Source organism: Wasmannia auropunctata, unplaced genomic scaffold (genome assembly GCF_000956235.1).
Source record: "Wasmannia auropunctata unplaced genomic scaffold, wasmannia.A_1.0 LD336053.1, whole genome shotgun sequence".
NCBI classification, from domain to species: Eukaryota; Metazoa; Arthropoda; class Insecta; order Hymenoptera; family Formicidae; genus Wasmannia; species Wasmannia auropunctata.
The window spans coordinates 3,216,577-3,234,676 of NW_012026837.1; the positions used below are offsets into that span (position 1 = coordinate 3,216,577).

The window sequence follows — 18,100 nt, forward strand, 5'->3', positions numbered from 1 at the left end:
TTTGAAAATTAGTTGTGTCAACGAAATTTCTTCGCTGCCACTATATGAATATGTAGTAGCAATTGACAGTTTTGCTATAACATCAAAATTATTTTTCTCCGCAACAACATTCTGCCGCAGCAGTTAGAACACGTGCCATTTGTCTTTTAGATTTGTTCGAGAATCGGGAAGCAGACACGCGGGATTGCAATATCGTATCGCGATTTAATCCAGATATGCGAAGAAACGAACGGTAGTAGCATCGATGTTCAATTCCTCCTGCGGGCGTGGTCGGTCGCATGGTCGCGAGCTGACGAATTACCGCGGCGCATGGTTGGCAGAGCATGAAGGCAAAAATCCAGCCGGGTTTCGTGTCGAGGCGAGACGTTCATCATCGTACTCTCGCCTTGGGTGACTTCGCCCAGTGTATCCGCGCGCGCTCGCGCTCGCGCGAGAAGCGGTGACCCGCGACGTGCATCCTCGTCGTTTCGCTCGACATAAGGTGCAGATTCGTATCGCTCTCTCGTTTACAACGCAATCTGGAAACGCAGCACCTCGCGGGAACGCTGTTCCGCGCACGCTGTTAAACGTTGACCAGTAATGGGTCGATGCGGTCGCGCCGGCACGGGGAACTGTCTCTCTCTCTCTCTCTTTTTCTCTCATCGAGAAACATTATCCTCGTCGTTCTCTTTTGTCGAGTCTTAACACTTCCACCAAGCTACTTAGGCGTGGCAGCGGAAATGTTCCCGCACGCCGTTAAACGTTCATGTCATGTCGGTTAACAACGATCCTTTTTTTTGTCGGTTAACATTAAAGTTAAAAGTTAGGCAGAAGAATGCGATAATGGTAATATCGATGGAGAAGAGTGAAGCGCATTTCTCGCGAAGAGGAAAAAAAATGCACCGTTATCCCGGTGCGCTAGATTCCTTATCTGAAGTCGTCATTCGTCGATGCGCGAATGCGGTGGTCACTTTCATCAAGGTCGGGTGAATTTCTCTTTTTCTTCCCCGCTTCCCGCTTCCCTCTTCCCCTCCTCTCGTGTGCAACTGCTCTGATAACGAATGACAACGGGCCGCGAGTGATGTCGACCGAAACGATCGATCGCCTTTGGCGCGGCTTATCGTCGCGCCGCGCCGCCGCGCGATGTACCAGAACTGATTTCTCCAGACTTGAATCCACACTGGATCACACCGGAACCTTTCTCTCGCGACCGAAAGAGGAGCAATACGCTCGATACAATGTACACGGCGATTCGCGGCGAATTATAAAATTAATGCATGTAAAATTAAATTAACCCAGCGTGTATCTTCGCGTGCAATCGCGAATATTTTTGTCCTCGTAATTTAGGTAAATTTCATATGCGGCTCACGCGGTGTGTCATTACGATTTTGCATATTTGGGGCACGCCAATTAGCCGGACAAACCGCTCGAACAAACCATCGTTCTTCGTCGTGTTTGTTCGTTGACGAACGTGCCGGGGCACTACCTTCTCGACTTTCACTCTGCCGACTTACCGTCACTATGCCATTAGGATATATACTTTCCTCCCCGATACACCTGTCTAACGCTCGATAATTAAATGGAGCCACGTGTTCGTCATATCGCGCCGCCGGACATTGTTGACTCGTTTAATTGACAGCGACGCGGGCCGCCGTGCTGTTTAAATTACGACGGAAAGCTAATAATGAGACTTTAAGTAACGTGGCGGCAACGCAGATCGTATCGCGAGCATGTAGCTAAATACGGTAATGAGTCTGACTAATTCCGAGCTCAGTTAGTTGATAAATATTATCGCAAGCGACTAACTGCAATTATGATTAAATTATTAATTCTCGGTGACGCGAGAACGACGCTAGTTGTGCTTTGTTGAAATCTATTCGAACGTGCAGGAATATAGAAAAGCATGAGGGCTGTAAAATTTTTTTTTATATAAGAGAGAATGTTATAAAATTGGATTAGTTGATATGAATAATAATTATAATTGAGCAATTTCGATGGAATAATTAATAGAAAAATAAATTGTGAAATCTGTTTGATGCCGTTGAAACGATAAGTGAAATGATTTTTTATTTGTTTATAGTCACTTTCGGGATTACGCGTACGCGACACGTGGAACGTGAATTTCTTATTTCCAGTCGGCGAAACGAATTCATTCGCGCGAAAATATTAGTCACGCTATCGCGAGCATGACTCTTTATTACTGGCTTGTTGCGTTTCGAGTGGCTGAAGATTAAACAGCATTCCCGGAGTATGCTCCACAACCTGGATACCGTGACTACATCATAACTACGCCAAGCATCGAGAAATCGAAGTCATTGAGCATCAGTGATGCATCTGATCGTCAATCATTTAATCGATAATTATAAATTCTTTCAAAGAAATCGTAGCGAAATTTAATATAAGTATATAAAGATATTCAATAAAAAATAATAATTATAATTATTAATTAAATCTAGAACGAGAATTTTCTCTGGGATCGTGAAATTTTCTCTGGGATTGATTATACATATTCCGCTGAAAATATGTAAAAAGAAGCATTTGACATATTGATTACTAACAGCTTTAATTTATACATTTTAATTTTCTACATTTGGAATAGCTTTTCTAGCTTATTAATCTTATTGAAACTTCATCTAATTTATTAAGAATTAAAAGATCTTACGCGTGACTTCTGAGCGCTTGTCATTCTACATTGCTATTCATGCGAGTAGAAGGACAAAGAATGTGATCCACGGTATCGGGGCGTACCACGAATCCTTAGAAAGGATCTGCTATACGTTTCTTTCCCGACCGCGGTTATTCAGAGCGGGCGGGGTCGGGAAATAGGATCGGCCGAATCGCGGATTCCGTCGATACGGGATCGCCAAGGGAATAGCGTCGGGTCACGTTACCGTTGTGGTCGGGGATCAATGTGGTCGGTCCCTTCGGCAACCTCAACAACGACGGGCATCCGCATAGGTAGGTAGCGCACGCTAGCACGCTAGCGGCCATGCCGACAGGGTCGTGAGTCGGAACACGAATAGCGAGCCGACGACGAAGATACCCAGGCCCGATCGGTGGATGACCAGGAAGTCGTAAGAGGGAAATCGAGACATTCGGTACCGCGTTGTACGGAGATCGTCACGAACATCCTGCAGCGCTCTCCCAGATTGATGTACGTGTACGAGGCGTAAAAAAAAAAGAAATCGTGTCAGCTTTTCTCCTGCTTATCGAAAAGAAAAACTTGGAGATACTTGACAATCCCGGCATGTGATGCACGCTTTCTTTTTAATTTTTTTTTAATCCTCTTGATGAGTAAAGATTTAATCGTAATCGTAAATAAACGTTAATAGGATCATAATGCGAGTCTACGCAACCAATTACGCTATACGTGAATCGAACGCATCTCTATAGGGATTAACGTGCGCGCGAAAGTGAAGATGCAGCGTGTAATGGCTCGCGATAAAATCAGGATTTAGACCTCGATTCGTACAAACGCGGGGAATCCACGCATCGTTCGAAATCGCGATCGCGCGGATACGCGGTATTATATTGGCGGCGTCGTAAAATACAAGCATGGGAAATCGCAGATTCTTACGTCCGGCTGGCGAAGGGTATATATGATCTTCGTGACTAGCAGACTGATACGTTGAAATCCATCTTGCGATGAAAAATGCCCATTTCTCGTGATAATCGCATTTATTCTCGTCGGGATTCTTAGCAGAAGAAAGTACAGTATTAACTTTTGTACTATATATGTAATACATATGTAATACATGATCAAAACGAATGCTTTCCGTATTTCTTTTATTTGCAAGCTCCAAGCACCCGCCTTGGTAAAAAAAAATAGTTTTGTTGGAAAATCGTTCCCAAGTAGATAGAAGAACCGTAGAAGTAAGACATTTGTCACTCCTTATATATGATTCTGACAATGAGCCGAATTTTACTTACGAGAAAATACGTAGCGGCATAATCTCGTAGCGGCAAATGAAGGAAATACAGACAGCATTGATCCCTTCCATAGACTGTAACTCCCCCCCTTTCCTTTCTCAGATAGAACACGTGGCTAGAGCTACGTCGAAATTTATATATTTTTATTGAAATATTAGAGTTTTTTGTCTCTTTCTCTGTACACGATATGGTCAGGATATGGTACGGCACAGTTGAGTCAGTTGATCTTAAAACTTAGCTTGTCGTCATGAAATAATTTTCACATATTGTATTGTACTTTAAATTAATCTATAAAATATATATCTGTTTCTTAATTAAGATTAAGAAAGATTAAGAAATTATTAAGATTAAGATAAGAAAAATTAATTTTTTTATTATTATCTCAGTTAACACGTTTCATGTTTTATGTTAAATTTTTTGATTAACTGTAATATTTTCATTAACACACGATTCCCGTTCTCTTTTGGAAGATATATCTCGAAGATTCCTCGTTTATATTTGCAACATACAATGTATTAGTTATTTCACTGGACTTTAGGAATTTAAATAACTGTTTCGGTTGATTGGAACTGGTCGAACCAGAAAGGCCCGAATCCGTAGGCGGTATTAACAGCCTGTAGCAAACCAGGAAGATGCGGTAGGTCAGGATATGCGGGTTTCTCGATGTATGAAATTACGATGTGCACTTTAAAAAAGTATTTAATGCCTTGCAAAGATTTAGAAGTTCTTTGATTACATAAAATAAGACAAAATCTATATGCATTTGTTTTGAAATATATATTCAATTATATTGTTGTAGTTGTTTGCGATAATAATATCTTTGATGATACGACGGTGGATAACAATCATATTTAACAGATATATGTATATACTATACAATAATCAAAAGTAATTAATCTTTGCACTTAAATAAAAAAGAAAATCTATATATAGTAATAAAATGTCGATAATAAACAATTTTGAAATCTTGTGAATAAGATAAGCAAAATGGGATTTTCTGACCGTGGACAATATCGTAACAGAATATCCAAATCCAGAGGCTCGCGTCTATTGATACGCCTTAAAAAAAAGTCTATCGCGGTTCTTATAGGACACATGCGTTATAGGAGGAAGCGATTACGAGTTTCAGCTAGGAGAGTTCCGTGCTTTCTCTCCATCGTACTGTCTCAATCCTCTCGCGCATTGTTCGTACCTCGCTCCTTCTTCTTCCTCTTCCTCCCGTGAGAGATCTTCCCACGCACGTGCCGAGGTCCACGTACGGCTTGGTCCATGGTGCTTCGGCCCCCATGGTGAATAATTACCAGATGAAGATACCCGCCGCCTCGTGTAGGCTGATATCTACTCTTCCCCGGCCGCCTCGTCCAGCGATTTTGCAACGGTATATACCTATGCGTCTACTCTATGCATGGCGACGACGACGTTTTGTCCGTTCGCGGACAAAAGCAACACGACGCTTTTGTCCAGGATTCGGACGCGGCTGCATCGCACCGCAACCTCGAAATCGGTCCCCGATATACCTGCATACAGACCTAGATTCGTATTACGCACTGAAATGGCATGTTTTCAATGGCACATTCTCTATCGCGTCCCACATGCATCAACGACAGCAATGTTTTCGTTGCGTCTCTCTTTCAAGGTTTCTTCTCTGAAATATTATTCACGTATGAACGACGCTATTTAGGAATTCAAGGTGAAAACGCGATACGGTGAAAATAAAGTAAATTGCAAATGACACAGGAGTAATTTCCGAATGGAAATTTTTACGGAAATAATTTGAGTAATTTTGCAAGAAAAATATATATTGTATATATTAATATGTATATTGATTCTTTACACGTAAGTTAAGCGATTTTATCCACTCTGCTCGTCGTATATTTTTCTCTGCTCACAAAGTAAGAATTGTGAAACAGCGTTTCACATTTTCTGTGTCAATGCGTTCGCCCGCGGGACATCGTGCCCATCACTATGGTAGACAAGGAGGTTAATCGATATGGCCGGTATCGCATAACTGTGCATGCGGTCGGACGTAAACTTTACACGTTGTGTGCATTTGCATACAATCGTATAGCGTGTAAAGTTCTCGCTCTATAAACGTCGCGATTCTTTCGAAGTGCGTTCGCCATCAAATTCGCGGCTGTTGCCACGTACGAATCTACGTACGTAACGAATCCCAAAGAGCTGCGTTTCCGCCGGGTAATGCGCGCGCGGTGAAAGCGGCGGCTTTTATTAACCGTAAGGAGATTTGCATGTGATGAAAACAATGCTCGAGAGATACGTCGTGTGCGTTCTGCATTCGCGCCTCCACGCGCGAGAACGAAGGAAATTTTTCTAGGAGAAATTTGTGAAGATGAAGTTTTGAAGATAAGCTCGAAGACCCGAAGGTGTAAATTCGAACACGAAAGCGCGAGAAAGAGTGTCCGAAAGCGGCGGCGCGAAAAGTTTTTCGCGGCGTCTATATATGTATACGCCCGCAGCGCGCTGCAGCAACGAAAGAGAAATCGTGACGATCCGCCGCTGGCCGCGGCTGCTGCGCTCGTTGGCTGCGCGCTTCTTCTTTCTTTTTCCTCTCCGCCGACTTTGTTTCTAATTAACGGCTGCCGCGTGCTAATTGTCCAGCTGACGTAGCGGGAGGCCTTAGAGATTCTTTAAGGTGAATCGAACAGGTTCAACCTTGAGTCGTGCGAAATTGTTTTCTCTCGACGTAGGATGCGCCGTTTCTGCGTAAATTGCGTAGTGCCTCGCGGAAAATTCTCCATCCATATTCTTCCCATCGCTGTCGCAGTATTATCTATTTTTTTTTTATAAAACAACTGCGGCAATTGTGATAATTATTTATATAATAATTACAGAGATTTAACGTAAAATCTAAATATTAAATTTTAATTATTAAATGTAAGGTATATATATTATTTAAAGATTTTCTTTCAATATCTTCATATTTAAATATAGTGAGCCTTTTAAATATCTCTTCTAACAGTCAATATGATTTTTGTGTTGCAGAGATGGCAGAGGAGGTGGTTCGTTCTCTACGACGACGGGGAGCTGACGTATTCTGTGGACGAACATGTGAGTGAAGCTTGAAATTTGATATTGAAGGGGAATTTATTGAATCCATTTATTGAATCCTTTTAACCGATTATTTATTCTTTTCGCTACGCGTGAAAAAGCCGCTTTACCGCCACGAAATCCATTTACCGTATTGATATGGATTCCTATCTTTTTACGCTACTTTAAATAATACGATTTGCCGATAAAACAAGTTCTACATTTTTTATTTTAAACCGCGTCCATCGGGTCTTTTTAATGAAAGATAATATCTTTAATTAAAATTAGTTAATGATATAATTGTAGTAATTGTAGCAAAAGATTTTGCATGACATTTGCCTAGCAATTCGCGTTTTGTAAAATAGCAAATTAATTCTCACGTACGAAGAATTACACTTACGGTATCGATACAAATTTATTGTCGAAGATGAATGAAAGAGAAAGCGAGAGAAAGAGAGAAAGAGAGTCGAATGACGGTATTATTTCACGGATAACGGAGCGGGAACAGTACGAAAAATATGGCAGGCGCACGAGCTCGAGTATCGCGAACTGTCAGAATCCGCGCGTTATGCCAGGCAGTGAATCAAGATCTGAGAGGTGGCTCTCTCGGAGGCCTGCGTGCGCGCGGCAAGAGTGCGACCGGGAGGTCGTAGCCGCGATTGTGTACACTACGGTGGCCTGCCGTGCATGCATCAGCCGGCCTACCTACCGAACATCGCATCGGCAAACGTCTCGGCGCAGGCGGCGTCTCCGCGTGTACACAGAGAACATTCGTTTGCTATAAATGACCCCGACACCGGTACATCTTGAGTTTCCGCTTCCTGGTGCCGATGCGGACGCGGAAACTCTTTCAACCCGTCAGAATTGATTTACGCATGAACGGGCGCCAGAATAGAATTCATTACTGTCCCTCAAGGAACGTCGTTTGCTCGACGGCAGCGTCACAAAAGCAGGATTCGAATTGACGTGACTGCGATCCCTTGATCGTGAGCATATTTTTCTCGTCCCCTCGGCGATCGATACTCGCGGACAGTATTATAATACCGTTGCGGCTTTTCTTCAATTTTCGTTTGGAAGATTTTTCTTCGGGAGGTTTCAACAGCGTTAATAAAACTATTCTGATGTATGATAATAAATTTAATAATGACATTCTCTCTCTCTCTCTCTTCCTTTAAATAATTAACGGTCTAAAGAGATGGTCAGAGCAGCTGTTTCGTTTTTTAACGTTTCAATTGATTTCGCGTTTGTGGATCAGCCGGTACAGCATCTCGAGAAGCAGTTTCCACTCTTTTGATTAATGTGTAAACTTATCTCGTTCTTACCCGACGGCTCGCCGCCGTAAAATAGAAAAAAGCGAAGGGAGGGAGGAGGGGTTATATATTGGATCCGCGCGCATAAATTGAACAGAATTGCCGTCAGCCTTGAAGTGTCCTTTACCCTTTATTTAAATCACTCCCGTGAAAGAGCGATTGTGGAGATGGCACACACGAGCGCAGCTATAAGGTCTTTGTAGAGAGACGCTCCATCCTGCACTCCTCACCGACGTGCCCGCCCGGCCATCCTCGAACCCAGATTAATGATCCGGTCTGGAGGCTTAAGAGGGCCATTCGTTTCGAGAATAATCTCGACCGAAAAATGCGAAAAGATAATAACCGGTATATACGCGACGTGGACGCGACCGCGTGTCTACCCCCGGCGTGTGACTGCACCGAACGTTGCAGAGAACAGAAGTCGTTCTGGTCGTCCTTGGCGCGGGAATGAGAAATTAGGCTAACGGGTCGAAATAAGTCAGTCGAAAGCAGCCCCGCGAGACACGCCGTATTTCCGTCGATTCCGAGTCGTAATCTCGGCCGCGCTCCGTCTCGTTATATCGCGTCCCGTTTCCCGTTCCCCGAGGACGATCCACGAGACTTACTTCGGCCCGCGAACCCGACGCCCGTAAATTAGATTCCCGGAACTTCGTAAGGAAAGCAGTCGGAACACTCGGGCAAATAAGTACCGCGAAGTAGGTACTTGTTGTGAAAAGTTGAAGTTTTTTTTGGCTGCTGTAATACGGTCTGTACCAAGTAAAACGGAAACTAAAATTATTTTAAAGTCGTTATAAGTACACGGAAAGAACAATTTTGCTGAATCCAAATCTGAAAATAATTTTTGTTCAATAATCAAAATAATTTTGTACAAAAGTCAAAATAATTGCTAGAATATCAAAACGTTTTATAGCTATGCTTATCAGTTTTAACATTCCAACAAATTATTTTGATGATTCAATAAAAAATTATTTTCAGATCTGTATTTAGCAAAATTTTTAGACCTTTCAACAAAATCGTTCTTTCCGTGCAGTAATTATCAACAGTCCGATGAATTTAGAATTCTTATTGATATTTATTGCTCAACAGCAGCCCGTGAGCTTTGATATAATTGTGCGTGAATGAGACATTTGTATATTGGAAAGTCATATTTTTAAATTCAAAAAGACTGAGAGCTGCTTTTTCACGTTGTACTCTTCCTCCGCCGATGATTTTGAGAGCGATCATCGACGACCTCGCGCGGGCAATTAAGAGATTACGGCTAACATTCCGTGAATAATCGGCGGCGTGGCGACTCCGCCGTTGCATTTAGCAACGATACATCATCATCGGCCGACTATCGGCCGAAATTATGGCCGCCATTAATTTGCGACTCACGACTTGGTATCGCGCGCGAGCGCGCGCGCGCGCCCGCGCGTAGGGGTAGGGCCAAAGGGAGGGTAAGCCGCGAACGAGCCGACGATGGTCTTTTTCTGCCGATCTGTAATTTGTTCTGTCATGAATCGTCGGCGGCGGCGGTGCCCGGCGCGGTCGTGGGAGATCCCGCGGAAGACCGATTGCTTTCGAAACAAAGCCTGCTCTTACCTGTCTTCGGTATACGGCCGGACGAATGGGGCGCGCGAGTAAAACAGGCATTACGCCTCCATCCCGTGCGCTCCGCGGAATTGAATCCGGGGAGAGCCAACCGCGCCGTGCCGCGCCGCGCCGCGCCGCGCCACGCCAGCGTCGCGGGGTTAAAAATAATGGATGCTGCAGTCTCTCCCTTCGGCAGAGAATAACCGGCGGTAATTGCCCTCGGGATAAGACCCCGTCGGCGGCAAATCAACGGGCCACGTAAATGAAGGAGTCGTATTCTTACTAAAGCCGGCGGAGTTCTCCCGTCGGATCGCGTACATCTCGTTCCTCCCGTCTCTGCCCCTCCCCCCCTCCACCGCGTAGAAATTCCCCCGTAGAAATCGAAGCGTGCATGCGTCACACGGCGGATAAATTAATTCTCGCGATCAGCGTCGTCGCGACCGACGGTGCGCTGCAGGAGCGCGCTTTTCGAGCTCTAACTTTCGCGCGGCCGACGAAATTAAAAACAGATCCGTATCTCTCGCGGCGCTTTGCACGCACGCCGGGCGCGGCCGGGAGCGTGACTTTTGAAACGAGCCGTTTATCCCCCGCGAAATCGCCTCGGTATAACGAGTAGCATTCCCGGGATGCTCTCTCGCGAGTCGCGCCGCGCCGCGCCGGTCGCGCGCTCTTATTTCGCCGGCCGGCCGTGTGGCTAATTCGTTTAATTACACCGGCGTAAATCAGCCACTCTCTCGCTCGTAATCGGCCATAGCCATCGGAGATTCTCGAATTATTTGCGAGCTGGACCGTCGATTTACCCTCCCTGTCTCCCCCACCCCCCCTCCACCTGATACGAAAGTGAAATGAACTTTCGCGCGGGGTACGGTCGACAGGATGAGAGCAAGGGAGAGGATTATTAATGGCGTATCTCTGCAGGATCGGGATCGGAAGATCCAATTTTCTGATCGCCTCGGCGATTCCCGTCCTTGGCAGTCAACCGTGCGGCCGCGCGTAAATTATTGAAACGATTTATTCCACGATTCGCGCAAAGCCCGTGTTCTAATCTCGGGTCGATCTCAGGACGATGAGACAATCTGTTCCGCGATGGTTTTCCACGTTACTCGTCATTTCATTGAATTTGCATAATTGCTTTCTGATGATACGGATAATCGTCGCTGTGAGGATGGAAGGCTCGCGGAAACGCGCTTCCCCGAGGAGGAACGGCCTCCTCGATCAATTATCGATTATTACGGTCGCGCGAAGGATTCCTCCTGCGGAACGTCACGGGGAATTACTATCGCGGCGTGTATTTGTCATTACGCTCGTCCCGTCGCTCAACCCGTCATCGCGCCGCCATTCATCACGGCAATTTGAATTTGTAAACGCGCGCCAGCGGTTTCTGTCGCTAATACTAAGCACGATTTCACGGTCTCACCGACAGCGATCGTACGGCGCGTTTGCTATTCACCGTCATCGCTGCGCCCATTTGCCGCGCTTAATGACATCGCGCCGATGTTTCATCGCCGCGATTTCGAACCAATTAAAATATGCGTATCACGAGCAGATGCGAGATACGTGAAAAGGAAGTCTATCCTCACTCAAATGTCACTCTTTTCGAGCGCAGCTGTTTTGAGCGTTACATAATATTTTTTTGATGTTTAAAATTATACAACCTTGTCTTACGATACGTCAGAAATTGAATTGAAATTCCACATAATCATGACATGATTTACCAGGAATTCCCATTGTAGATTGTCATTAATTAAACTGTAAAATCACTGAAACCTCGCTGAATATTCGTCCATTAAGACGTACTGTAACGATAAAAATGATCTCCATTAGCTGCTTATTTTTTTTTTCTTTGAGCAATTATATATGTTCAATTGTATTCTAAATATCGCGACGCGAGGCGCGGCATATCGCCGACCTACTAACGATCACGATGACGATGATCGACGATGATCGAGGCGATGATGAAGCGGGTGACCCTCTTTCTGGCCGGCGATGTATATTCCGAGCTAAACGCAAGTTAATCGGCTGACCCCAATTAAACGATAGCCATCGAGTAGGCCGGGCGAGACAACAGCTGCGTTACCGATAAATGTTAATGAACCGTGGTATCGTAATAATAGCGTCGTTATTAGCGAGCGAACCCTCGTTAATTAAGGAAACCTTTGTTCCTCCACCCACGGCTCCGCGATTTTTGCGCGTCAGCCGTTTCCGTTTAGAGGAGCTCCCCCCCATTGTCTAAGTTCACAATTCGAATGACTAATTTTCTTAAAGGATGCAAGGCCTATAACAGGAGACGATAATGAGAATCCGCATATTTTGAGACTCATGTTCGCTCGTTAATTATTGATTCTTATCTCACGTTGAAATTTAATACAGATTATTATATATTAGAAGAATCTGACCTTTAACCAAAACTCCTCCTTTCAGCGATAAACATATCATTATTTGAAGCATTTATTACGAAATATTATTTGAGACATTCACATCATGAAATTTACTCTCATTCTCTAATTTTTTTTAAATTCAAATAAATATAGAGGAACAGTCATCTTATTTCTCATAGATAAAAATGCATTTCTTTTGACGTCTCGTACTTTATTCTAGTTAATGAAAATTGCAAATTCTTCTCAAGAAATTGCAATACAGGGATGAAGGAGAGAGAGAGAGAAATAGAGTACCGCATTAACCTTTTATAATATTTAATTTATTAACTCGGCAAATCATGTCATCTTGTTTTGTCGGGATACAATCTCGTTAATTCCTATTAATCGGGTGGATCCGGGGTTGGAAATTGAAGCCCCCGTACGTATCCCCTGCACGAGTGCACCATGAGCGATCACACATGCATGACGTTTTAACGAAACAAATTGCGGTATACGAGGGGATCCGTCTCGCTGCGACTACATCATCGCTGCGAGAGAGCTCTCCGGCAATCACGATCCGGCATCATCGGTCAGATCCGTTTGTTCATCTCGCGCAACGTCAAGCGCACACAAACGCACACACACACGTACACACACGCAGTCTGATTATCCTTTCCGTCCTTTTGTTTCTTTTGCCCGATACTGCCGCCGCCGCCGCCGCCGCCGTTGCTGCCCGCTGCCGCTGTCGGCCCTGCCGTCCCTGCCTACACTCGATATTAATACCGATACGCGTGTACGGATTTGCATGCTCGCGGGCTTTGCTCATGCGAGCGTGCGCGCACATCGCGGCGCGGCTGGGTGCATTTGGATGCATGTATACACACGTGCATGTGTATTTGCGGGTATGCGCGCAACATTTAATCCGCGGCTCGCGTACGTCTTACGTAACGCTCGTCCGGTGTCAACTGTGCCTCGCGATAACATTGAAGGGGGATGAGGAAGCGGATGAGGACCAGTGTACATCAACAGGGGGGGTGGGGAGGAAGGAGCGAGGCAGAGAGGGAGAGATGCCGAGTCTCTCTCTCTCTCTTGCAGGGTCCCGTACCGCGACGTTTTATCTCACGAGGAAGTCGTCGTTTAGGTCTCGGCGAGGAGATGTATGCGTGCACGTCGCGTTTAGGCTTTAAGGGTATGCATGTACACGGCGGCGGTGTCTCGCGGTGTATCGTAGATTATGACCGTCACGCGATCCCGACGTTTCGCGCCGCGACTTCGCTCCGCGCGCGGAAAATCTCCCGGACGGAGGAGCGCGTTGCACGCCACCCTCCGCGACCGAGAGAACGTTATCCCTTTGGATACACTTACGCTTGTTGGAAATGTCTCGTAAATTTCCAGGCCGAGAGAGATCAGAACGATATTGTTAAGTTCTTATAAAGTACCTTCATTTTCTCCGGTATTTCTAGGCGCGGTACCTTTATTGAAAGTTAAATCTCTAGTTGTATCTCTAATTTAAGCCAAGCTTTATTATGTTTGCTACTTATAGGCTACTTTGCCGTTAGTAGCATATATATTTGGAAATCTTATGTATTTTTTATGTCTTTTGTAACAGCAAAAATGTCGAAATAATCTTTGGATTAAAATTTCTTTCTAAAGATCTGATTGCTTTGATTATACATCATTCTTTTACGTATCTTGAATAGAAATGTCTGATTATCTTCTTGCTAGTAAAAATCACGCAGCGTTTTATGGTTAATGTAAATTCACGGTGGGTTGCATCTCTCTCTCTCTCTCTCGCTCTCTCTCTCTCTCTCTCTCCACAATGTGGGAAAGCTGCGCCTTGGGGATTAATGATACCGTCAAAGACGAATGCGGGATTTCTACGGTTGAAATATACTTCGTGTATACAGTCTGTCGTTTACCGTGCGACACGTATAAATTTTTAACGCGCAGGATTACCTTCGCGAGCGAGTCCCAGATGCTGCTCGTCGGTGGTATGAAAATTTTGCATTATGCTGTTTTCTTGATAACAGTCATTTCCGCATCCGCGCGACTTCATTACAGAATTTAAGTCTATCATTTTATTCTCGAGATGAAATGTGTATCTTCGTAATTTACTTGAAATTGAGAACGCACACAGCAGCATTTGTTTATGCTTTTAGAAAATCCCATCGCGCGACATAATTGATACAGGTGTGACAGATTTGAAAATGACATCACAGCCGATAATTTTAGATTCGAATGAATTTTCATGCGCTGTACAGTTATCGCGATTATTTCTGGCTTAACGGAACGTAACGGAAACACGTGATTGAACGAGATATTTTGAGTTTAATTTGTAACGACGGATACTTAAGACATTGTATTCTTTATTAATGATGGTATCAATCAAAATCAGCTGGAAACAGCTATTCAGGCACACAATACGCTATATCAATCTCCTTGAATTAATGGCATCGGCAGTGGTAGCCGACCGACGGATGCTCCAAAAACAGTGAACACCCGCATCCTTCGCGTCGAGCTATACGATCTCGCGCGGTGTTTAGCGCAGCGTGGCAGTTTTATACAGTTAAAAAAAAAAGAACAAAAGAATGAAACGAACGGAGACACGTGAAAAAGAGACGAGGCGCCTCTCTCGTAGATCTTAATGGCGTTTCCTGGCGTGTCAGCGACGTAAATCAATCACGAAGAAAGAAGGAAGAGTTGGGGTTCTCGGTAATAATGCCATACGAAGGGATGCCGCGCAGCTTGAAGAGGGGCTTTGCTTTTCAAACGCTGTAATACGCGGCGAGCAGCAAATCTACATTTTATTGCGCGATCTCCTGTCATTTCTTCGTCATTTCTCCAAAGGATATTTTTTTACCGGCAATTTTATTATAATTCCTCGCAATCTGCCTGTGTGCGCAATCAAGCAGAGATCCCAGACGTTTTCGTTTCACGACTCACGGGGAATAATTCACCGACTGTTTAAGGACTCGCCGCCTCGCTGCGAATCGCTTTGCAGGACGGCTCGGTATGCATTTTCCATCTTGCGCCGCGTGCTGGAAGTCAGAAGGCAAACGTAATATATTCGCGAGGTAATATTTGCTTAATTAGCTCAAGGGAATGCTTAGGGCTTAGCTGGATGGCCCTTGCGAAGACATTCACTCGGGGAAGGCGCAGGGTTCGTTCACATCCCGCGGAAGAGCAGCGACCGAATGAAGGAGTGGCTGATCTTCGTTGGCCGATCGATAAATTCCGTCGCGCGGATTTTAAGCTCACCTCGCACAATATTGCGTTCTCGATCTGCTTAGTTAGCGCGAGGATAGTAATAATAGTAATAATTGTCAAATCTATCATTCGTCTTTTGCAGTCGGGAAACACACATGTACTTGGATTTATCTCGATATGGTCAATGGTATGAGAAAATAGATATGGTACGTTCAAATGAAAAGGAAAAATCGATATGGATTAATGCAATTAGAGAAAATGTCTACATCGCCAAGTGTATTGCATCGAGTAAATAAAAGAGATCTCCAGATTTTTGCGGCCACTTTCGCAATTTTTCGATCTGTTTCTTTCGATCCGAGAGCGAGCGAGGAAGAGCGTCACGCTCGCGCGCACTTGATCGGCCACGCTTGACGATATCGGGAGACTAACGATCCTGTCTCGGTGTGTTTACACCTGGCACCTGGCGCTGGATACGTTCGTGCAATCTAATTCCCAGATCGCTATTCCGCTTGCCCTTCTAAGGCACCTCCGCGCAACGGCGCTCGTCCCTTATAGCTATCTTCATCGCGCGAGCAAGCCCGAATCCGTGAAAATGCGTTGGAATCTGAAGATCGAGCACGTGGTCGCCGAAGCTGACCTTGTTGAGCCTCTCCCCTTCTCTCTTTCTCTCTCTCTCTCACTCTCGCGTTCCCGATCTTTCCGCACCGCTCGGCGGCAGGTCCCGGTAGAGGCGTGGCGCGCTTGGAATCGTCATCGCGCTACACGATCGAGGTTATAAAAATTCTAACGGTTGATAATGGCGCGCCCGGCGTACGGAATTCCTTTTCTGAATTTCACAGATCTCGCTAGGGTTTTCTAAGCGATGCTATCCGGGCACCGGGATTATCGCGCACCGCCGGCATCGCCGCGGTATGGCCCACCTTGTGGGACGCGGACTTTACGTTTGTAATGCCAATAAGTATATCTCTGAAATACCTGGACAAACTTCGAAGACTAGTTCTGTACATCAAAACGAAGGAAAAGTATAATGTATATTTGCGGATACTTATATTCTCTAAATCTGAATCAGTGCATAGTCACTGATTATCAATGGTTATTCATTGAATGCATCAGTGCCAAGTATTTTACTGATAATCCAGTGAAATTATAGTTAATGTTAATAATTTAATTATAGATTATAAGTGAAATTATAGTTAGATTATAGGTACTGACTCTGCAATCAGTGATTTTTCAGTACTTTTCCACTGATTCAGATTTAGAGAGTAATTTCTAAAATATAGCTTGATAGTATTAATTAATACGAACTCTCAGACGATAATCATTTTCGAGTTCTGCATTAGGCAAAGTTGGAAAATTATTCAATTTAAGAATCTACTTACTTACAACTCCGTACTTGTAATTCCGGATACAATCAAGAATATGTTTATGGAATGTCTTAATAGCTTTTGGAATATCGCAGGAATCAAGAATAAATGGATAAATAATGTAAATTATACATAATGTGATAATGTACGATACAAAGTAATAGATAAAAACGTTTGCGAATGAGGTATATCGCGTATAATCCACGTATACGCCGCCGCGGAACATGGTCTTTCGGATCTACCCGTATCCCTCTACCGTTACGGCGCATAAATCTTCGCGGACGCGTTACGGGATTAGAGTTTAGTAAATTCGCACGAATATCCGACAACGAACGACGACGAATCGTCACGAACTACACCTCGACCCTCGTGGCCAAGCCGATGGTGGCCGTGTCGCCGTATAGCCGTCGTCGTCGTTCGTCCGCTATACGATACGAACGTCGGGCTTTATAAACCCGGTAGAGATAACACAGGCTGGTACCGCTACCACGCGGATGTGGGCGCCACTATTACCGTCACTATTAACTGTTTAACCTGTTCCCTTTGATCGGATTCACGCAAGATTTACAGAATTTCCCACACGATTTTGCTAAATACAGATCTGAAAATAATTTTTTCTCGAATCTTCAAAATAATTTGTTGGAATGTTAAAACTGATAAGCATTGCTATAAAACGTTTTGATATATTCTAGCAATCATTTTGACTTTCACACTAAATTATTTTGATTATTGAACAAAAATTATTTTCAGATCTGGATTTAGCAAAATTGTTCTTCCTGTGCACGACTCCGAATTATTTGAATCAATAACGGACGATGGAATCTGAAGATTGCATTTTACGTTTTGTGGCTAGATAGAGTGTGCTATGTTCTCATTGCGTAAAAATTTATAGAATATCCTGAGAGTACCTCGCGCATTTAGTTTTGTCTACAAAACAAATTTACCAAGTTATTTTTATCTGCTAAATCTTTATGATTAATTTGAAAGATTGCATTTTTGCCAAAGTAAAGCAACAACGAACTAGATTTAAATCGTAAGATATCACAGATTATGAGAAATATAATTTTTTTACACAAGTTACAAGCAAATGGAATTTTCAACGGTTTTGAAAGAGTTTATTTTCGATCTAATTTCAAATGAGTTTTTTATTAAATGTATGTGTACATACAGTAATTTGAAAGTCAGATTCTGAAGTCAATCTCCGCGAGACTATAAATTATGTTAGACGACTTGCGCTTAATTATGCTGATCATGCTGAGCGTGCTATTGTATATATTATATATTTTTTTTATATCGCGAGATTGGCGGATCGAGTCGTCGTCAAGCTGTCAAGTTT

General features: G+C 44.0%; 1 protein-coding gene across 1 annotated transcript in view; it reads left to right on the forward strand.

Annotated features, from left to right (window-relative positions):
* Positions 1–18,100, forward strand: part of LOC105451108 (centromere-associated protein E) — a 178,455-nt gene that overhangs the window by 88,403 nt on the left and 71,952 nt on the right. The window contains exon 3 of the mRNA XM_011691366.1: positions 6,910–6,975. Coding sequence (XP_011689668.1) covers positions 6,910–6,975 — 66 coding nt within the window. The remainder of the gene's footprint in view (positions 1–6,909; positions 6,976–18,100) is intronic.